This window comes from Maylandia zebra, linkage group LG3 (genome assembly GCF_041146795.1).
Source record: "Maylandia zebra isolate NMK-2024a linkage group LG3, Mzebra_GT3a, whole genome shotgun sequence".
NCBI classification, from domain to species: Eukaryota; Metazoa; Chordata; class Actinopteri; order Cichliformes; family Cichlidae; genus Maylandia; species Maylandia zebra.
Genome location: NC_135169.1, coordinates 25,238,949 through 25,258,880, shown reverse-complemented (window position 1 = coordinate 25,258,880; position 19,932 = coordinate 25,238,949). Strand labels below are relative to the sequence as shown.

Sequence of the window (19,932 nt, the reverse complement as noted above, 5' to 3'; positions counted from 1 at the left end):
TTTGAGTTTGTTTTCATTTAGCCAGATTTATCTTGTACTGCATTTGAATCTTATCTGGGTGTAGTTTAAGAGAGCACAATGACTATGATCTCCTAAACTACAAATACATTAAAAAACCAAACAAGAGTGCATGATGACATTCACACCGTCATGAACCCACCCACTTCCCGTTTTGTGAATGAAATACAGTTGGAACTGTTGCACATCATTATGCCTCAGGCTGCCCTCTAGAGAGGAAGCATGGAGCAGGTTAACAGAGTTTGGGTCCTTTTTCAGTCCTTATTTCACACCCGTGGATCTGGCAGGTCGTTTTTCTGTGCTTCGGCCACGCACGTCCTTGCGTTCCTTCTCGCCGTGGTCCTATCTTCTTGTAGAGGTAGGATTTCTACAGTCCCGTGGGAGTGTTTTGTGTCGCGTGACTTTCCCACGAATTACTGTGCAGATCACACAAGAATATATTTGTTATAAAATCAGCTGAAATGGAGAGAATATCAGTGTAGTAGCTGCCTCTGCCCGTTGTCCATTTATATGCCCATATACAGTGGACTACACGGTTAATGGTTAATTCTTTGTATCTTGTTTTATTTAATCTGAAAAAGTCAGTGATCACTGTCACCCTATGTTTTTATTACCACTGTTCATTTTAAAGCTCAGTTTTTACATCCTTAAGATGTGACTACAGCCCAGCTCATGCAGCAGTATATCAATGACTAAACTTATATTGTGGATGGATTATCTCAGCTGTTCTGCTGCTGCACCTCTTAGATATGACTGTAGTCATTACTGCTCTCACTACTTGTTTCAACTTCTATTGACTGTGTGTTTGAGGTGGTTTCAATCAGGCAGAACTGAAAACACATCCACACTGTTTCATGGTTTCTGGTAATATTTGTGTAAAAGGTGATATGCCTAGCAGGTTTTTACAGTTAATGCTTGACTTTCATTTTTAAGAAACAAAAAAGGAGAAAAAAAAGGTTGTAAATCTGAGGACATGGGGCACCATGCATTGTTTTCCCACACACCTATGCAACCGAACTTCTTTTTGCCCTCCATAAGAAGAATGGCAGTCCCATAACACCGTCACTTTTCAGGCCAGGAAGGCCATATTATCTTTAATATGCTGTCTGTGGTTGATTCACATATTGTACGTCCATGTGACTGAACCATGTGATGCACTGTGCTGGCTGTTTATTTATTACATTTGTCTTGCACGGAGCCATAAAAACTGAAAGGAAGTCCTTCTACATTAGTTCATTTATTATAAGAACACAAACCAACAATCAAATTATCTTATAAAGGTACCAAAAATATGTTGCTTTACTTTTTTGTGCAACATTTCTTTAGACATTATCTTGTAAGACAGTGATTGATATCAGCTGTCAAATTTAGGTGTTACAGGAAACAACTACGGCTTCAGAAATAACTTACTGTGACTTCATGCAATGCACAGTAACTAAGCACATGTTTCATGCTTCTTTTTGTATGTTTACTAAGAGTTTTGGTATATTTACTGTACAAATTGCACTAAAGATTTACAGGAAGGTGGTTTTAAAAGCACAAGCTGTGAGGTAATCATTCTTTTGTATCCCTTTTTGTGAGCATTAAAAATAGATTGTGGCTGTGGTTGTTTTTTTGTATAGATGTGTTAACTGTCATTGGGTTCTGTTGAACAAGCGTTTGTGTTTGCATGCATTAGAGTCATGCTCTGCACCAAGTTTAAGATCTCAGTCTCACATGACTACACAGGATTTCCTTTATTGCATAAGCTATGACAAAAAAAGTGGAAGTAGATGACATTTTAACTTTACAAGCATGACTTTTAAATCTGTCTGTACTGAACACATGCCAAGACTTTTTTCTGACTTTCTTCAACACCTTTAACCTCTGCAGGTCAAAATAACACAAAAACAGCAACTGATGCATTTTACAACACGGTGCATCTCTTCTGCCCACTTAAAGATGCCACACATTACTTTCTAACAAGTGTGTGTGCACAGGAAAATGTTGTGCACACACACATTTCGTCCTATCTATATAGGCCTATTATGTTTTCACTGTAAGAGTCCAACATCTTAGTTAAAAGAAGAGGGGGGGAGAGAATATGAAGAATGAAAGGTGGTTATTCGAGCTGATATACCTGTGCAGGTACAGAAGACCAGATTATTTTAGACAGTTTGACTGAGGAATGGAGGAGAAGTGTACAGGTACCAAGCAGTTTCATGTTTTGATATAATAATGGCATCCATTATTCTGGGAGAAAAATCATCCCACTGTTTGCTTTTGGGCTTTCAAAGCTTTAATGTTTACGCCTGTAAACAATGTTGTATTTTTGGAGCCAGATTTGACCAAATTTGATTGCTAAATAAATGCTAAATGCTAGCATTCTGTTTAGCAAACTGCATCAATAAACTGTATTACACAATAGGTATTTGAGGGATAAATGCCCTAAAAGAAGCCAAGAGGTCTTCTTTATACAATTACTTCAACTGAGTCCTAGCCTATTGGAAATAGCTGCCAGTGTTGGCACACCCATCGAAGTAGGCTCAACTGCAAAAGTTAAACCTCAACAAAATTTCAATGAGTGATAATAATAAATACATTTAAAAAAAAAAAATCACTCCTGCTGTTGTCATGTAGAGATGTACCATCTACAGAGGCTAAAGCTGGTTTGTCTATCAAGCTGTACACAAATGTTTTAACTTGTTTTAATGTTGTTAACGTGGGCATTTTGAGTTCTATAGCATTGAGAAATACTGTTGCTGCACATGTAAACTATATTAGTAGATCCAGTTCTTTGACTGTAGGAAAAACACAGTAATTAGTTGCCACACATATTCTGTTTTTTTTTTTTTTATTCACAGGAATAATGTTAGTGGATACTGGACCAAAGATCGTTGCCTTTGTCGGTGAAACTATCCTCCTGCCCTGCATCACCACCATCAACAGTGAGGTGCCAACAGTGGAGTGGACTAAAGAGGGTCTGTTTCCAAACACTGCCTTCCTGTACCGGGATGGATGTGAGACCTTCGAGATGAAGAATCCAGTCTTTCAGTACAGAACAAACCTCATCATGCACAAACTTCACGACGGAAACCTGTCAATGGTGATATCCAATGTGCAGCTAAATGACAGTGGAAACTACCAGTGTGCAATTCGGAGGAACAGGAAAAAGAAAGTCATCACAAGGCTGGAGCTGTTTGTAGGTACGTTAACTCAAAGTGCAGTACTGTATTTATCCTTTCCTCCACTTTGGAGATCAGCACAAGCCTCACATTTTGGTTTAGGTTTCCCTAAAGACTCCGAGGAGGGTGTGAGGAGTGCACAGATTTTACTGTGAATGTCAGATTAAATGATTTATTATTTAATGAAATAGTCTGAGGTTTTCTCCTTTCTATTCTTTATTCTAAGCAAAGGTAACCAATTATCTGCAGATTTTTCCCAATCGTCTTTGCCAAATGTTCTTAGGAGAACATGCAGATTCTTTAATGATTTCTATGATCCACAAACCTCAGATAATATTTGACATTAAAGTATTTTCCACAGTGAAAATTTTTGTAATAATGTTTGCTGGAAGGTTCAAAGGCCACACCCTGAATAATTCTTGTTTTTACAGGTGCCGTTTCTGAGCCGAAACTCTATGTTGTTCCTGGTGTTGGAGGAGGACTGACTCTGCAGTGTGAGGCCAAGTGCTGGTTCCCTGAGCCTAGGATTACATTTCTTGACAATCAAGGAAATGAGATCAGTGCTGAAGACCCAAAGAGAGATGGAAACTCCCCAGGGTGTCTGACAGTTACAAGAAGAGTGACTTTGCATACTGCTACCAACAGGTTTAATATCATTTTAATGCCTAAAGTTCAAGACCTCAGATCTCATTTTATCTGTGTCATTTACTTCATCCAAATGGGAATGTGATATCAAGTCACTGCATTAGTGCAGTCATGCATAAGCTATGACAAAAAGTGCACATCAGTTTTCTTTTTCCAGGACAAAACTGTGAATGAAACCTAAAGGTGTGTCTTTTTAATCACAGGGTCATCTGCAGAGTCCAGCAGCCTGAGATAAACCAGATTAGGGACTCAGAGTCTTACATACCGGGTAAGCTTAACACCTGAATCAGCTGGACTGCATAAAACTTAGATTTCATTATTCTTTTGTAATTATTCTAAATGTTACATTTTGCAGAATAAAAGTGCATCAAAAAGCACCTTCAAAAAATAAATAATGCCAGTGTCTCTTTGTGTAAAATGATCTTGATTTTCTCATTAAATCTCTTTTTTTAATCATTTCAGATGAATACCTGAGATCCTGCACTCTAAACATCGTAATCAGCGTTGCAGTGACGATCCTTTTAGTCACAATCACCTGTGCACTCGTATACTTTATTGTCAAGCGCTGTTGCTCCTCCGGTAAGTCATTTTGTGCCATCCATCCATCCATCCATCCATTCGCTTCCGCTTATCCTTTTCAGGGTCGCGGGGGGCGCTGGAGCCTATCCCAGCTGTCATAGGGCGAGAGGCGGGGTACACCCTGGACAGGTCGCCAGTCTGTCGCAGGGCCAACACACAGGGACAGACAACCATTCGCACTCACTTTCATTCACACATTCACACCTAGTATGCCTTTGTTTTTAACTACTTCTAATTATTTGCTAATTAATTAGACAATTTATAAAATGGATAGAATGTTGTCTCCAGAAGTTTAGCTGCTTTAGCGTGGCAAGGTATGGTTGGAGAACACGGAGCTTCCAAGTTTAGCAGATATATTCAGCTGTGGTCTGTAGTAATGGCACATGAAGCAACTATCAGTACTGTGTGCGTCAAACATTCAACACGTCCAAACATAATTCTAGCACAGAGATTCCAGATGGAAACTGTATTCAACACTCACGTGTATAACAACTTTAACAATTACACAAGGTTTATAATTAGCATTAACTAGCTTAGTAGCTTACATAGCGTGTTAGCGTAAGATAGCATTAGCATAGTCACGAGGGAACAAATACACGCAAAAGCATTTGACTTACACAAAATCATGTAAACAGGACCCACCTTCTGGCATTCAGACACAGCAATAACACAAGAACCCACAAGTTGCTGGTGAGAGGACACAAGGAAAAAATGCTGGCTATCAGCAGCTTCGAAAAGCAGTTTTCAAAGCCCACTGTGATGGCATCAGAGCTTTTGTTTTGTTTGAAGAGTCCAGAAATTTATAAGTTAAACATCAAATGAGTCAAGGAGAAGCAGCATTTTCGTACCGTTATAAATAAGAACCTTGATACTGTCTAAAATATTTAAATAGTTATTTGCAAGTAAGTAATTTTAATGTCAAATTGCTGACACAATAGCAAATTGTCTCATAATTGCCCCCAAAGCATTTTTGTTGGGTTCAAATAAAGATGAATGCTATTGTAACTAAAATGCTTATATCTTACAGTTGGAGTTTTCCAAATTTTACACACACAAAAGAAAATGGAACTGTGCCCTCACCAGTGTTATAGTTACTAGTTACTTCTTCAAAAAGGTAACTGAGTTAGTAACTGAGTTACAATATTCTAAAAGTAATTAATTACTTGAAAAGTAACTATTGCGTTACTACTAAAAAACATTTAACCCTCTGGGGTCCAGGGTATAATTGGCCATTTTTAACTACTTTGGATTTTCCCCACATTTCACCTTTAAAAAATATTTACTTTGCCTTGTTTGGCCTGCCGACACAATTTAAAAACTGGTATCTATCACCTTGTTGCTTTGTCTTTAAGTGGTCATGTGATTGGCTTACCACGACTACTTTATTCTTCCTCAGTCAAACAGCAGCACTCATGCGATTGTTTTGCCCCGAGCTCCAGGTGTTGTGCTAGACAGTGATCGTGATTATCGTCCGCGGGAGCGCGCAGCTGCTTAAAGCTGTTGCGTCCAGATTACTTACGTAGTCAGTTACTTCCGTGCAACTGATATAAGATGTGGTAAGCTGAACACAGCTTCAACTGTCTGTTTGTTGAAAAATAGTAACGGACCGCATTTTCCTGTTAGTAACGGTAACGGCGTTGTAACGATAGGAATAGTAATTAGTTAGATTACTCGTTACTGAAAAAAGTAACGCCATTAGTAACGCCGATGTTTCCCATCACCGGCCCTCACTGATAAAGAAACAGCTCAAAGCAGCTTTCGTTCATTAAAATAACCTTGTTAATCAGAGCAAATCCCAAAATATGGGGTCACTCAAGTGAAGTAGAACCTGGATTTGCTATGAAATTCAGGGAATTAACACTGAAATTATGGTAAAAAGATGCAGTAATGTGCAGGCTTTAATGTGGACAACAGAGGCATACAGCAGTGGTAGTTCAACTGCGACTTCTTTAATTAAAGGAAAGTTATTTTTATTTGGGGGCATTTATTTATTTGTTTGCATGGCTACTCTGATGTCCTCATCCTTTTATGCATTTATGTGAACAGGCAGGGAAAGACAGAGCAGAGACATAACACGAAATGCAGGAACTCACATGTAGGTGGTCTGCAAGCTGCAAGATAGCTTGCAGAAGAAGCAGCAACTGCAGATAGAGTAAATAAGCTTAAATAACATGCTATAAATTAGCCACTGAAGGATATTAGCAGCTGCCTTACCTAATGCTTAAGGTTAGTGCATTCATGTATATCAGGTATACTATGTTTTCTTTTCCGCTTTGTAATAGAAACAGGGAAATGTCAGGAAAACAAAATGCTAACTGTGTGTCTTTTCTTCTTTTGTGTGTGTGTTTCTACAGTTGGAGGACAGAAACCGAGTGTTAATGGAGAGAGCATCCACCAGCTACCGAATGAGATGAATGAAAGCACACCCAGTCCGGACACACCCCCCAGCGAGTCATCAAATGACTCCACATCCTCACCAGGTATCTTAAATCCCAGTAATCCATCAAGACAAAAGTCTCCTCAAAGCAACAACAACCTCAAACCAGAGACTTCAACCAGCAGCAGCCGTCCAAACTCTGACAGATTATCAAAGACCACAGGAGGAGATTCAGAACCTGCCGGTTCAACACAATATGCAGCAGCCAGCTCTCAGACGGAAAGAAGCAGTCAAGACAGCAATTCTGCTCTTTCAACAAACAGCGACGATGTGTTTTCCACTTCTCCTTCACACTCAAAAGAGCTTCCTTTTGTCTCAAACGCGCGTCGTGGAAGCACTGCACGGCCTCAGCGCAGACATACGCACTCTCCAGAAGCAGAGCCGCTCATCTCGATCTAGAGTGGAACTGAAATACGAGGATGTGGCAACTTTTACAACTGGACAAAAAGAAAGTAAAATGCTGATGTCAGCTGACAGTCAAAGGAGAGTCGGGCATGCAGTTCGAGTTTTACTTTCTGTCGACTGATTTTTCAGTCATGTTTAATCATTCAGCAGAGACGGCTGGATACAGTCCATTTTTAATATATTCCATAACACATAGTCTAAAAAGTAGTAGTAAGTAAATGCTTTCATGTTAATATATGGTATCATTTTCTGACTCACTAGTAGCACTGAATAACTATTATCTTCACATGGTTATCTTGGTGTGTCAGTATGATGCTGCCTGAGCGCTCGTCAAGATAAACCTCCAACACAGATGGTAGGTTAGAGGTAGATGTATTATTTTATGATTCTTTAATAATCAAGCTAACGGGACTTTTGAAATAAGCTTTTTCCTTATTTTTTGTTTCTTCAACTCCCTAAAAACAACAACAAGAACTTTCTTGTTTTGTTATTTTGCACTTTTCTCATGTTGTTCTTTTTTGCACAGTTGTTTCTGTGATTTTACTGGGAGGGCTGTGTAAGGTCTTCTTACTGCTAATCCTACATATCAACATCAGCTTTACCATTTATTAGACCCTTGAAACTTGGAAGCTTTAAAGCTAACTTTATTCCACTTTGAACTACCTTAAGATTGTGATTTTGTGATTTTCAATAATATTTGTTATGGAGTTTTTACAGGTTTATTATATAGTTCTTTTTATTTTCTGGTTGTGTAAAATGAGCCTTAAGAATAAACTATTTTGGCTTTTTAAAACTGTTTTTGTCCACATTTAATAAAACAGACCTTGTTTCTGACCCATATTTTCACAGCTGGAGGAAGAAAACAAAACAGTTAAAGTATTTAAAACAAGTCCAGTTTTTTGTATTTTTTTTCTTCCTTCTCCTTTTCTTCACAGCATTGTCATGTTACAATATTTATAGATGTCTAACCCTCTCAAACTGCAAAAAAAGAAGTGAACTACAGAACAAAATGAAAATAACTGGAAACCTGCAGCTTAAGGATTAGGATGAGGATCCAAAACTACACACTGTAGCTTGTCTGCCCGCCACTGTTTATTGCACTTCTTAATAATGACAGATGTCAATACACTGTCAGGAAGTACATGAATAATCTTAGTGACTATAGACAGTGACCATCATAACAATATCTGAACATTGGGCCACATTGGCCATATCACCTCCGCCTTTTTTCAGGTTACACACACACATATCACTTCATCACTAAATACAATATACTATAACTCACAGCAAGCGACTAACAAATAACCATTCATTAGTGAAGCATTTGCATATTGGTTACAGCATTTGCATCTCCTCTTACCTCAACAAAACATATAAAAAACACAACTGAAAACATTCATGAGCCTGATTAACTTTACTGTCACGAATACTTTTTGTACTTCATTAGCATCGCTACTGCACTTGAAGCTTTACCTGCTAGCATCAAGTCCATTAGCCTAGCACGACCACGTTGGCGTTATTGTTTCATTCTACTCACAATACTTCGACATTACTGAGTTTATAAGTTATACTTTCCTTTGACATGTTCACAACAGGCTTATTGTTTCTACGTCATTTAAGGACTAATAACCCACCTGTGTATTAAAATAAAGAGGCACAGATCATCAGCTTGTTTACAGTTTGCCTCAAAGAGAGTTTATGTTTCTCCTGTGCACTTTGCACCACCTAGTTGTATCATAAAGTAATGCCGCAAAGTGTAGTGAGAAAACCACTGAACCAGTAATTAAAGACATAATAAACATGCAAGGATAGCACGGTGGCACGGTGGTTGGCACGGTGGTTAGCACTGTTGCCACACAGCAAGGAGGTCCTGAGTTCAATTCTGACCCTGAGGAGGATAAGTGAATGGATGGATATGCCTTTTTTTTTTTTTTAACCTTGTTTAAAAACATGAACTGAACTGTGATTCCATAACTTATGAATTGTCTTTTTTTTTTGTCTCTTAACCTTTTAACTATTAGTTTAATCCCTATTTATGTCTTCAACACACATTTTGACCTGTTACATTAAGCACTGTTTACTGTGTTTAGTGGTCTTCTCTGGATTCCCTTCTAAACCATTTTCCTCTGAGTCCTTGTAAACCGACCTTGAGGAAACACCAGAAACAGAATAAAAGAAATCCTATTGTTTGTTGTGAAATCTGTTTATGTTGTCCTAGTAAGGCTACCATGGGGGCGACCACTAGAGGTCGCTAGAATACTGTATGTGTATATGTTTTGAGAAAATTGATGATAGCCACGTACACTGCTGCTACAGTTCAACAAAAGCTGTTCGTGCAGGAGAACCATGCGTCTTATTGCCTCCAATCATGACATTGTTAATTCCTTTGATCTGAGAGGGAACCAGACTTCTTCACATGTATTCTGTTTTCAGACCACAGAGGCCACAGGGTTAGGAGGACGGACAAATAACCAAAATATTGGGGGGGGAGTATGTGCTGCTTTGCACCTGTTCCCCACTACCTCCCCACTTGGTACGTTCTTTTATTTCCTACTTGGTTAGGTTTAGGAAAGAGAGAGAGATATGGCCCAGAGCAACCCTACACACTGAACAGACGGAGGGATTGGCTGATCTGGCATAGGTTTTGGTAGGATCAGTAAACACCAGCAGAGGGCAGCAGTGCACAGCTTTCAGGAATTGTAGGATCGTTACTGGTTGCCTGTTGTCGATACAGATGAAGTCAAACACGTGGATCTTAAAAGAGTCTTTGGTGGATTAATTAAATACACAAGACTCTGCATCACTGCTTCTTTATGTACCTGATAAGTTGACAGCTATCATTGAGTGTGCTGTGATTTGAAGTTTTTCGCTTCAGCTTCACTTGCTGAAGCATTGTGACTTTTTCTTAACACAGCTGTGATTCATAGCGGTGAGTCAGAATGATACTTTGCGTAGTGATTTCCCAGTGACCCCCCCCCCCCCCCCCCCCCCCCACACACACACACACACACACACACACACACACACAAGAGCACAAGAGAGATGAAGACACACTACAATGAGCTGAAACATGCACTTGTTATTGTTAAAACAGATTATTATGACTCAAAATATTATTTGGTTTTCATACGTGCCTATTTTCAGTGATATCAGCTGTAATAGCAGGATATTAACTAGGCATATAAACCTATAATTCTCTCTCCTTTTTGCCATACTTTTCAAGCAACCTATATTTGACAACAACATAAAAATTAAAATTCTGTTTTGGAGGCACGACCACAATATTTTTAGTGGCCCCGTATGAAAAAATTCTGGAGGCGCCCTGTCTTTGTGAATTATTAAATTATTATTATTGAATTAATTTGGTCTTCTGACGAAAACAAAAAGAGGATTCAATTAAAGAAGATTTCATAGGCTTGCTTTAACTTCTAAAAGAGTGTAAAAAAGAGACTTTACACTTTTTTCACTTACTGAAGGGTGTCTCATTTCCTGTCATGCTCAAGTGCACGGCATGAAGCCGCTTCAGAGGGGTAGGTGTGAAATGGTGGGGGTGTAAATTCATGAGAAGGATAAGTGTTTGGAGGGGGAAACCAAACAGCACTGCATTCTGCAGACAGAGACCACAGGGGGTGGAAAATAGAAGCCCCCTGCATGTGCTCACAGTGTTGATCTGACATTTGGAATATGAGGATTCTTTTTGCAGAGCCCACCAACACCTAATCATCTGTGCGACCCTAATAACTTCCTGCAAGTCAGAGAGCTGCTGAAAAGTTTCTAAGAAAGAAAAGAGCACCAAAGCACAATGGAGATCTCTTCAACGTGTCTGATTATCTGTGAGTAAATTTTACTTTTTTAGTTGTTTTTAATTCAGCTGTAATTGAAAGAATTCCTGACCTTGCAGGACATTTGAAGGTTTTATTAGGTGTATGTTTCTCCAAAGATCTCAAAGAAAATACAATTACTTCTTTGTCCTACAAAGTACAACTTGATGAGAGGCTGCTTCCTCACACATTCTGCTTTAAATTTCTCCCATTTTTTCCAGAGTTATTAGGTTTTGATTTATGTTCGGCTCGTCACAAGCTAAAAATGTGATTTGCTGTATTTTAATTTCACTTTCATTTACTCACTTCCACGTTGCTGTTTTCGGACGTACTCGTGATATATTGCATGGACAGAATGATGTTTTGCATGATAATTTTACTGTGCTGCGAGCTTAAATTGTTAAACAGAAGCGTCGCACTACAAACCCAAGTTGGCAAAGTACACAAATGGTTTTCCTACTGCAACATGTCAACATATCAGCAGTGGACAAAGTCCGGTTAGTTCCTTTTTGCAACCTGCGTGGACTCTCTGTGATCTGCCAACAATGGTACCAATGCCAAGATAAACACACTATTCATTATGTATATCGTGAAAACAACATAATTATATATTTTAACACCCTTGAGTTATATTGTCTCTTGTAAAAGGGACTTCTTTCTTCCCACTTTATCCTTAAAGTACTTGCTCAAAGGAGATTTTAAGGTATTTGGAATTCACTTACTAATATCGTATGTCATGGCTACTGAACGGACCCACGCGCAGACAGTTCTTTCAAGGAAACAAAAGGGGATTTATTTACAATAGGGATCACCTTAGTGCAAAATATATGTACAGTGAGTTGGGAGGGGGTCCAGGGCTCCAGGGAGAGAAGGGGGGGGGAATCCACACACACGCTTCCTCTTCCACTCAGTCACCGCCACCGCTCCTCCGCACACACGCACTCCTCTTCAGCCGCACTCGCTCCAACACTCCACACACTGCCCCACTTGGACAGGTCCGGTGATTCGGTCCAGAATCTACAGACAGAAGGTCAAAGGTTAGTTCCACAACATAAAACACGTGTAAGCGATTCTTCTTTGAATATGCCGCGAGCACGAACTCAGGTGGTTCGACGTTCCAGCGGTGAGCTGCTCTGTGCCACTGCCTTAAATAGCAGCTGGGGAAATCAGCCAGATCAGCCGCAGGTGGACACCATCCACAGGGGTGCGTGGGCCAAGAGTGAGAGCCCGTAATGAGCTCCACCCAGGCAGAGAGGAGGAGGAGAGACAAAAAACTAAAACTAACAACAACAAAACCTGTAGCCAGCGTGGGCCAACCAGAGAGACACGGGGACCGTGACATCGTAGGGTCTCTATATTATCAAGCATCACAAGGGTGTTGTTGTGAAAATCCTTCTGAGACCAAGAAAAATAAAGTTCTGGACATTTTTTTGTGTGTTTGTTTTTTGGAAGATTTTAAATTTTTAGATGATTTGGATTAAATACAAAACCTTTTTCCAAATAGCGGTTTATTCATTTATTTTTTATTTTTTATTTTCTGCCACTAGTTCAACAACAGAATGATGTTATGTGGAGATTTGGTGTTCACGTTCATGTGGATTTCTGGTTATTGTTTTGTTCACAAACAGTAAAATTGTTAGATGAAGGAAACTGGAGAGGAAATGTCTGCTCATCTACACAGGACTTGAACGGTCTCAGCATAGAGAGGCAGCTTTGTTGCACTCTGTTGAAGTACAGTCATCTTCCAGAGATCATGAATTTTTCTTATTATTAGAGACATCAATATCAATTGTTACTTTGATGGAGTAATCTTGAAGATTTTGTCTTGACTTAACTGAATTGACTATAATTAGGACTCAAGTGTATCTGGATCCCAGTGCATCAGGCATGCCATGAACGCGTTATAGATACACCAAAGATTGTTTTCAGATTTCAGGTTAAAACAGTTAGGAGAAGGAAACACATCAGAACACTAAACCATGAACATATTATCTATGCACTGAAGATTGTTTTCAGTTTTCAGGTTGCCTTGTTAGATGAGCACCTCTCTGGTTTGTGTGCTGTGGCATTTTCAAAAACCTGGTTTTCTATTTCCTATTTGAGGTCACCAGACGGCCTCCAGGCTTGGCAGTTGTGGGCAGTTTTGTCCTGTCTTCATGTCTCATGGTAAAAACAGCTGCAAACCAGTTTCAATAGAGTTGAAATTGAACTGAAAAAGAAGGGAAGGGTACAGTTTAATGCACTGTTAGGAAATATATTATCAAATGTATAACTAAACAGAGTAAATAGTTTAAGAAATAAAACTAATTATGCACTCTATGTTTGTGTGAGTGTGTGTGTATGTGTGAGTGTGAGTGTGTGCATGTGAGGGTTAAAATTGCTCTACATTTCTGAAATCCTTCTCCAATGAAGGTAGGCATGTAATAGTTTTCAAGACTGTAAGGCCAGTAAGCAAAAACAGACCCAAATGCTGAGCTGATAGAGAGTTGCATCAAAGTATTATAATCTTTATTTACACATGAGTTAAGGTACGCACTGAGGGGTCTTGGTAAAAGCACAGGGGTTTCTTTCAGTTCTTGAGGGAAATGTCCATAGAGAGAGACGAGACGGGTGTTAAAAGGTCCACAAAGTAAAAGGTCCACACAAGGTCTGGAGGCCAAATGTTTTCATTCTGTATCTGCCATTTTCAGCTTTAATTAGACTCTGTTTAATGTATTCTAGCCTCTACACGAGATTAAAATGTTGCTGCTTTCCAACATACTGGTGATATACAGGAGGGACAGGATGATGTTTTGTGTAATCATTTGCCTGCATGGAGCTTAAATGGACAAACTGAAGCATCGCCCTACAAGCTCAAGCTGGCAGTAGTAAAACAGTTGCCTAGCGATCGTATGTTATATGGACGACAGTATTGGCCCACAGCTGTTAATCTTTGAATACAGGTGTTTTACGTTGCATGTACACAGCTGTATAAAACTGAGCACCCTTTCAGTCCGCCATTACAAACACTTACAAAAGATTGGGTCGTTCTAAAGAGGTCACTGAAACACTGAGCGTGGTATGACTAAAGTCCATTCGTGGAATTTCTTCCCTGCTAGATATTCCATGATCAACTGAAAGTGATATTATTACGAAGTGGAACAACAGCAACTCAGCCAAGAAGTAGCAGATCACACAAACAGAGCAGAGTCTCTTAATACGTAAGAGTTTCCAACGCTCTGTTCACTCAGTAACAGAGTCCAAACCCCCTCTGTCATTAACCTCAAACAGTGTGCACTCTTGTAGGTGTACTCCATCTGTGGCCTTTGCTTTGGTCCATGTCTTAATTTGAGACGTTCCTATTATTATCATTGTTATTATTATTTTATACACAGATGTCATGGACTTACAAGTAATAGATTGATATGATGCGGTGATATGGTCTTAATCTTTTGTGGATTTCTGATCATTTTTTTTGTCCATGAGCATTAAAACAGTTAGATGAAGGAAACACATCAGAACACTAAACAATGAACACATTATATACGCACTCAAGATTGTTTTCAGTTTGCCTTGTTAGATGAGCACCTCTCTGGTTTGTGTGCTGTGACATTTTCAGAAACCTGGTTTTCTTTTTCCTGTTTGAGGTCACCAGAGGGCCTCCAGGCTTGGCAGTTGTGGGCAGTTTTGTCCTGTCTTCATGTCTCATGGTAAAAACAGCTGCAAGCCAGTTTCAATAGAGCTGAAATTGAACTGAAAAAGAAGGGAAGGGTACAGTTTAATGCACTGTTAGGAAATGTATTATCTATATTCACAACATACTTCATACCGTGTACATTATAACATACCATAATAGACCCATTTCTGTAATATACTTACATATCTATACTATTGCTAATATATATTGTAATATACCTATATCACTAAAGCACTTCTGGATGGATGCAAACTGCATTTCGTTGCCCTGTACCTGTGCATTAGCAATGACAATAAAGTTGAATTCTATTCTATTCTATTCTATCAAATGTACAAAACAGAGTAAAATTGCTTGGAAATCAAACTTTTAGCAATGGCTCTGAAATAACTGAAAATCAGGTTGTGTAGGAATGTTTAGCTTATTTTAGAGTTTAGGAATGTGTTAGATAGGTAATAGAATTGTGAGACACTGACACTGCCTTGGATATAAATAAAGGCCTGACTGTGTCATGAACTTAGGAGTAGATTTTAGGAGACCCTCCCCCAGTTGAACTGTGTAAGTAAGACAAATGCTGAGTGGAAATTCCTCAGGGCATGCCTGGGTGGAAGTCTCAAAGTTTGTAACTAAATAACTTTGGTTTGGAAGGGAGGTGGACTTTTATGACCCTCAGGAAGGTACGTACATAGAGATATACGCACATAGTGTTTTAACTGTTACGCACACACATCCACACGCACACTCACTCACGTGCACTCACACATACACACAGGTACACGCATACACTCACTCACGTGCACTCACACACACACGGATACGCGCGCACACAGGCATTCACGTGCTCGTGCACATAGACACAGACACAGAGTTTGCAGCACACCGTGGGGGGTTTTATGATAGGGTCGCTCCTACAAAACTGTTTCACGGACAAATGAGTGAAGATTTTGCAGAGGGGCACCGGCCTGGCAAGTCTTCCCTTCTAGAAGAATGCATGCTTAAATGAGGATAAATAAAGATGAGTAAAGTTTTTGTGAAAATGACTACTGAGTCCGTCTCTGGATGCTCGAGGAATAAAAAGAACCGGGGTAAAACAGATTTCGCAACAGTTGTCATTCACTAGGTGGTTTAATGTTGAAGAACATGTTTTTCTCTATCAACCAATGCTAGCCATGGGGTCTCCAGACCTGTGTGTCTGGGGCTTACCACAAGTCTGCAGACTTGCATGTTTTAAAAGGACCAAATCTCAGCCTGATGCTTTTTCCTCTTCTTTTTATTTCATGTTTCGAACCCCAGCTGCTATGCTGAGCATCCATCCTGACCGATCACAGTTCTTTTGGTACGAGACGATCACGCTGAGCTGTGAAGGGACAGACAACTCTGGAAATTGGACTCTGAAGAGAAACACCTCCTCTAAAACTGCTGAGTCATGTATCTCGGGTTGGGGAGTGTCAAATCAGACGTCATGCACTATTGTGGACACCTATGCATCAGACACTGGAACATACTGGTGTGAGTCTGATCGAGGGGAATGCAGTGAGACTATCAACATCACAGTCAAATGTAATGCTCTTTATTATTTGATGTTTTAGACTTTTTATCTGATATACAGCTGAGGAGTCATAGCACGGTTTGATTTTCAGATGGAGTCATCCTGGAAAGCCCTGCGCTTCCTGTGACAGAAGATGAAACAGTGATACTTCTCTGCTATTACAAGTACGATGAAGAGAGCAAGGCGACTTCTAATTTCTCTGCTAACTTCTACAAAGACGGACATTTAATCAGTACTCAGCCTGCAGGAAACCTCACTTTCTCAGCTGTGTCCTTATCTGATGAAGGTTTCTACAAGTGTGAACACCCAACAAAAGGACAGTCAGCACAGAGTTGGATGGCTGTCAAAGGCAAAGGTGGGTTCAGGCAACAAGACATCTGTTTTGAGGAGAAATGTGGTAGACGTGATACATAATCAATAAAATACACCCAGTCTGTCCTTTGACATATTCATTGTGCTCCAAAAGCAATGCATTGACTAATTTCACCTATTTAAACTAGCCACTGAGGATTGATTGACATATATTCAAAAGATTTTGTTATTTTCTAACTGGTGAAGCATAAAATCCTTATTGAGGCAGTCCTGTCTTCCTCCTCTCACCCCAAATGGTCGCTACAGACAGCAGATGGCCCCGCCCCTCCCTGAGCATAGTTTTGCTGGAGGTTTCTTCCTGTTAAAAGAAAGGTTTTCTCTCCCTCTGTTGCCAAAGTGCTTGCTCATAGGGGGTTATTAGATTGTTGGGGTTTTCGCTGTTTTCTTTGTATTATTGTAGGGTCTTTGCCGTACAATATAAAATGCTTTTAGGTAGCTGTTGTTGTGATTTGGCACTGTATTGAATGCTGAATTGGAACTATTTAAAATGCAGTCACACATTTTCAGTATATCCACATGCACATTGCATGGTCAAAAAAAATATAAACAGTATAAAAAGTGGATGTAGCCATTCTTGCACCACTCATTACTTAGTGAAGAACTCTTATGAAACCTCAAATTGAGTGCTTTACCACTTTGAAATGGACATGATAAGGGAAGAGGTGTCCAATGCATATTCATTGTTCAAGAACTTATGACTGGTAATTAATTCATGAGTGAGCATTACTTGGATAATCCTTCATTCTGATTTCAATAAAGGCCATAATTTACTAAAGGAACTTAATATTTTATTTATTATGACTAGAAATTCGTGGCTGAGCCAAGCAAGTCAACAGAAAAAGGTTTAAAGAGGTCACAGAGTGAGGGAACTTCCCCTAGACTTCTATAGCATTGGAAGTCTCTTTCCAGTCACAGGAGTCTCCACCTGCTGGCCATTAAAAGAATGAAGATTTAACATACTTGCATATTAGACCTTGAGGCTGTATCCATCTTTTATACTGCCTGTGCAGTACTGATTCACACATCTCATCTGCACATACTTAATTAGAAGGTAAATATGAGAAATACATATATAACGTCCAAGAGCTTTTAAGCTCCTGTGCCCTGTATTTCTTTGGCTTTCCCTGTCGGTTACTTAATTGATTCTACTGTGTATTGTTTGATTTCCTTCCTTTATTGTTGCCTTTCAGCCATTTATTCTGCCTGTATTTTTGGTACTTTCTATGCCAACTCTGTTATTTTGTTCTGTCTTCCTTACAGTCAGAGCTCAGCCATCAGTATCTGTGCCTGGACTGATTGGTGCTATTCTGGTGAAACTCTTCTACACTGTGATTATTACACTGGGTGCAAATGTACTCATACGCCGAGCTAATGGTAGAAAACCTGAGAAAATGAGTGTGATGTGACCTCTTTGATATCATTTCCCTCATATATTGAAATATATCTTTATATTTGTACAGCCATGATGTTTCGCTTTTTATTTGAAAATGCTGGAAATTAATCGCAAAGAAAAAACAAAGAATTTAGGAACATCTGAGATAAGATGCGGTAAAAATGTTTAAGGATGCGTTCACCAACAGCTATGGAGTCTGTGTATGTAATGGTGTTAAACATGTACTCATAAGACAAGTATTTAACCATCCAGCCATCAGTTTTTGCAGCTGAGCTAGAGCTGGAGCCTATCCCAGCTGTCATAGGGTGAGAGGAGCTATGGACAAATTGCCAGAACTGGTGAGAGACAGATCTGAGAACAACCAAGTAACCTAGCATATCTTTGAATTGTGGGTGGAAGCTGGAAAACCCACTGGGAGAAGATGCAAACTCCACTTAGAACACCAGGCAACTGATGGATTCACACCCAGGACCGTTTTCCTGTGGGGCCGTGGTGAGAAAACCATATCATTATGCCGTCCTTGTTACTATATGACTGTAACTACCTTCTATAGTGTTTTGTAAACCATTTAACACATTAATATGGTTCTAATAAATGACAACTGGAGTGCCTGGAGAGAACCAACACCAGCACTGTGAGAAGATACAATCTTCATACCGAAGACCAGGAAACTGATGGATTCACACCCAGGACCGTCTTCCTGTGAGGCCGTGGTGCTAATCACCGTATCATCATGCAGCCCATGTTAAACTATATGACAGTAACTACCCTCTATAGTGTTTTGTAAACCATTTAATATGTTATTGTGGTTCTAATAAATTACAACTGGAGCATCACAGAGTACATTTTGTGTTTTCTGTAGGAAAATACACTTTAGGTTTTAAAAAGGCATCATTTTAAATCTGGGTGAAGTATTTTTATAAGAAATCAAAAAGGATCAAACTCGTATAGAGGATAAATGTGTTAATGACTATTAAGTTACATAGATGCTGCCTTGATTTGCAGCCAAATGTCTGTTCAAAACTAACTTTTCAGGAATAATTAAAAATAACGTTCAATGTACGATGAAGCCCTCTGCCTGTAACTCAGGGTATCAGCATGTTTACATTGTTGACAGGTGACAAAAAGAAATGTTTCTCAGTGCTCACTCATTTTTTAGGTAATCACCATTCAAACTTGGGTGATAATAATAATAATAATAATTGTTATGGCCCTGGGCCTTGAGGGAGTGAGACCGCTTTTCTCTTCAAGCAAATCCAATAGTGCCAGGACTCAATAATGATTGGCTAGCTGGAGATCTGTGCCAGCCCTCCTGGGCCCTATTTCAGGAAGCCGGTTTAGTGGAAAAACTGAGTAAGTATACCCTGAGTTAACGAAAACTCTGGGTTTTCAGTTTCACAAAGCGAGTTTAGATTCATCCTGAGTGAGTTACTATGACGACACACTCCGTGAAGCTAACCTGCCCCCTAGCAGGTTTACTTCAACTAACCCTGACTGTCTCCGCCTCTGTGTCGGAAACCTGACTGTAGGAAGTGTCAGACATGGCGTGCCCCTTCCTTGAAGAGCCAGTAGATGTTGAAGCCCAAATTCTCTGCAGGGCTCTCCGCCGGGAGAGAGTGATTAGAGCGCGTTTGGACATTTTATCATTTCCTGATGATTTTCTGTGTGAACGTTACCGTTTTTCAGCACAATCTATAATTTATTTGAAGAACATCCTCAGGCCTAATATTGCTCATGTGACACATCGTGGACATTCTCTCAGTTCTGTACATATTATTTGTATTGCACTTCGGTTTTTTGCAAACGGGAGCTTTCTGTATAATATTGGTGACGCTGAGCACGTTTCCAAGGCTACCGTCTGTCGGGCAGTCAGGAA

The 19,932-nt window shown here is 39.6% G+C and overlaps 2 protein-coding genes across 2 annotated transcripts; both read left to right on the top strand.

The window, feature by feature from the left end:
- Positions 1-227: 227 nt before the first annotated feature.
- On the top strand, positions 228-8,034 carry LOC101475650 (butyrophilin subfamily 2 member A2-like). Its single transcript, XM_004574660.2, has 6 exons — positions 228-376; positions 2,862-3,203; positions 3,614-3,827; positions 4,031-4,095; positions 4,290-4,406; positions 6,761-8,034. The coding sequence occupies exons 1-6, from the start codon at positions 241-243 to the stop codon at positions 7,240-7,242; spliced, it is 1,356 nt and encodes a 451-aa protein (XP_004574717.2). The 5' UTR covers positions 228-240; the 3' UTR covers positions 7,243-8,034.
- A 2,784-nt stretch (positions 8,035-10,818) lies between these two features.
- On the top strand, positions 10,819-18,886 carry LOC101475940 (Fc receptor-like protein 5). The gene is made up of 4 exons (XM_004574662.6): positions 10,819-11,081; positions 16,036-16,302; positions 16,383-16,646; positions 17,924-18,886. Exons 1-4 carry the CDS (start codon positions 11,051-11,053, stop codon positions 18,067-18,069), a joined length of 708 nt encoding a protein of 235 aa, XP_004574719.3. The 5' UTR covers positions 10,819-11,050; the 3' UTR covers positions 18,070-18,886.
- Positions 18,887-19,932: the final 1,046 nt, after the last annotated feature.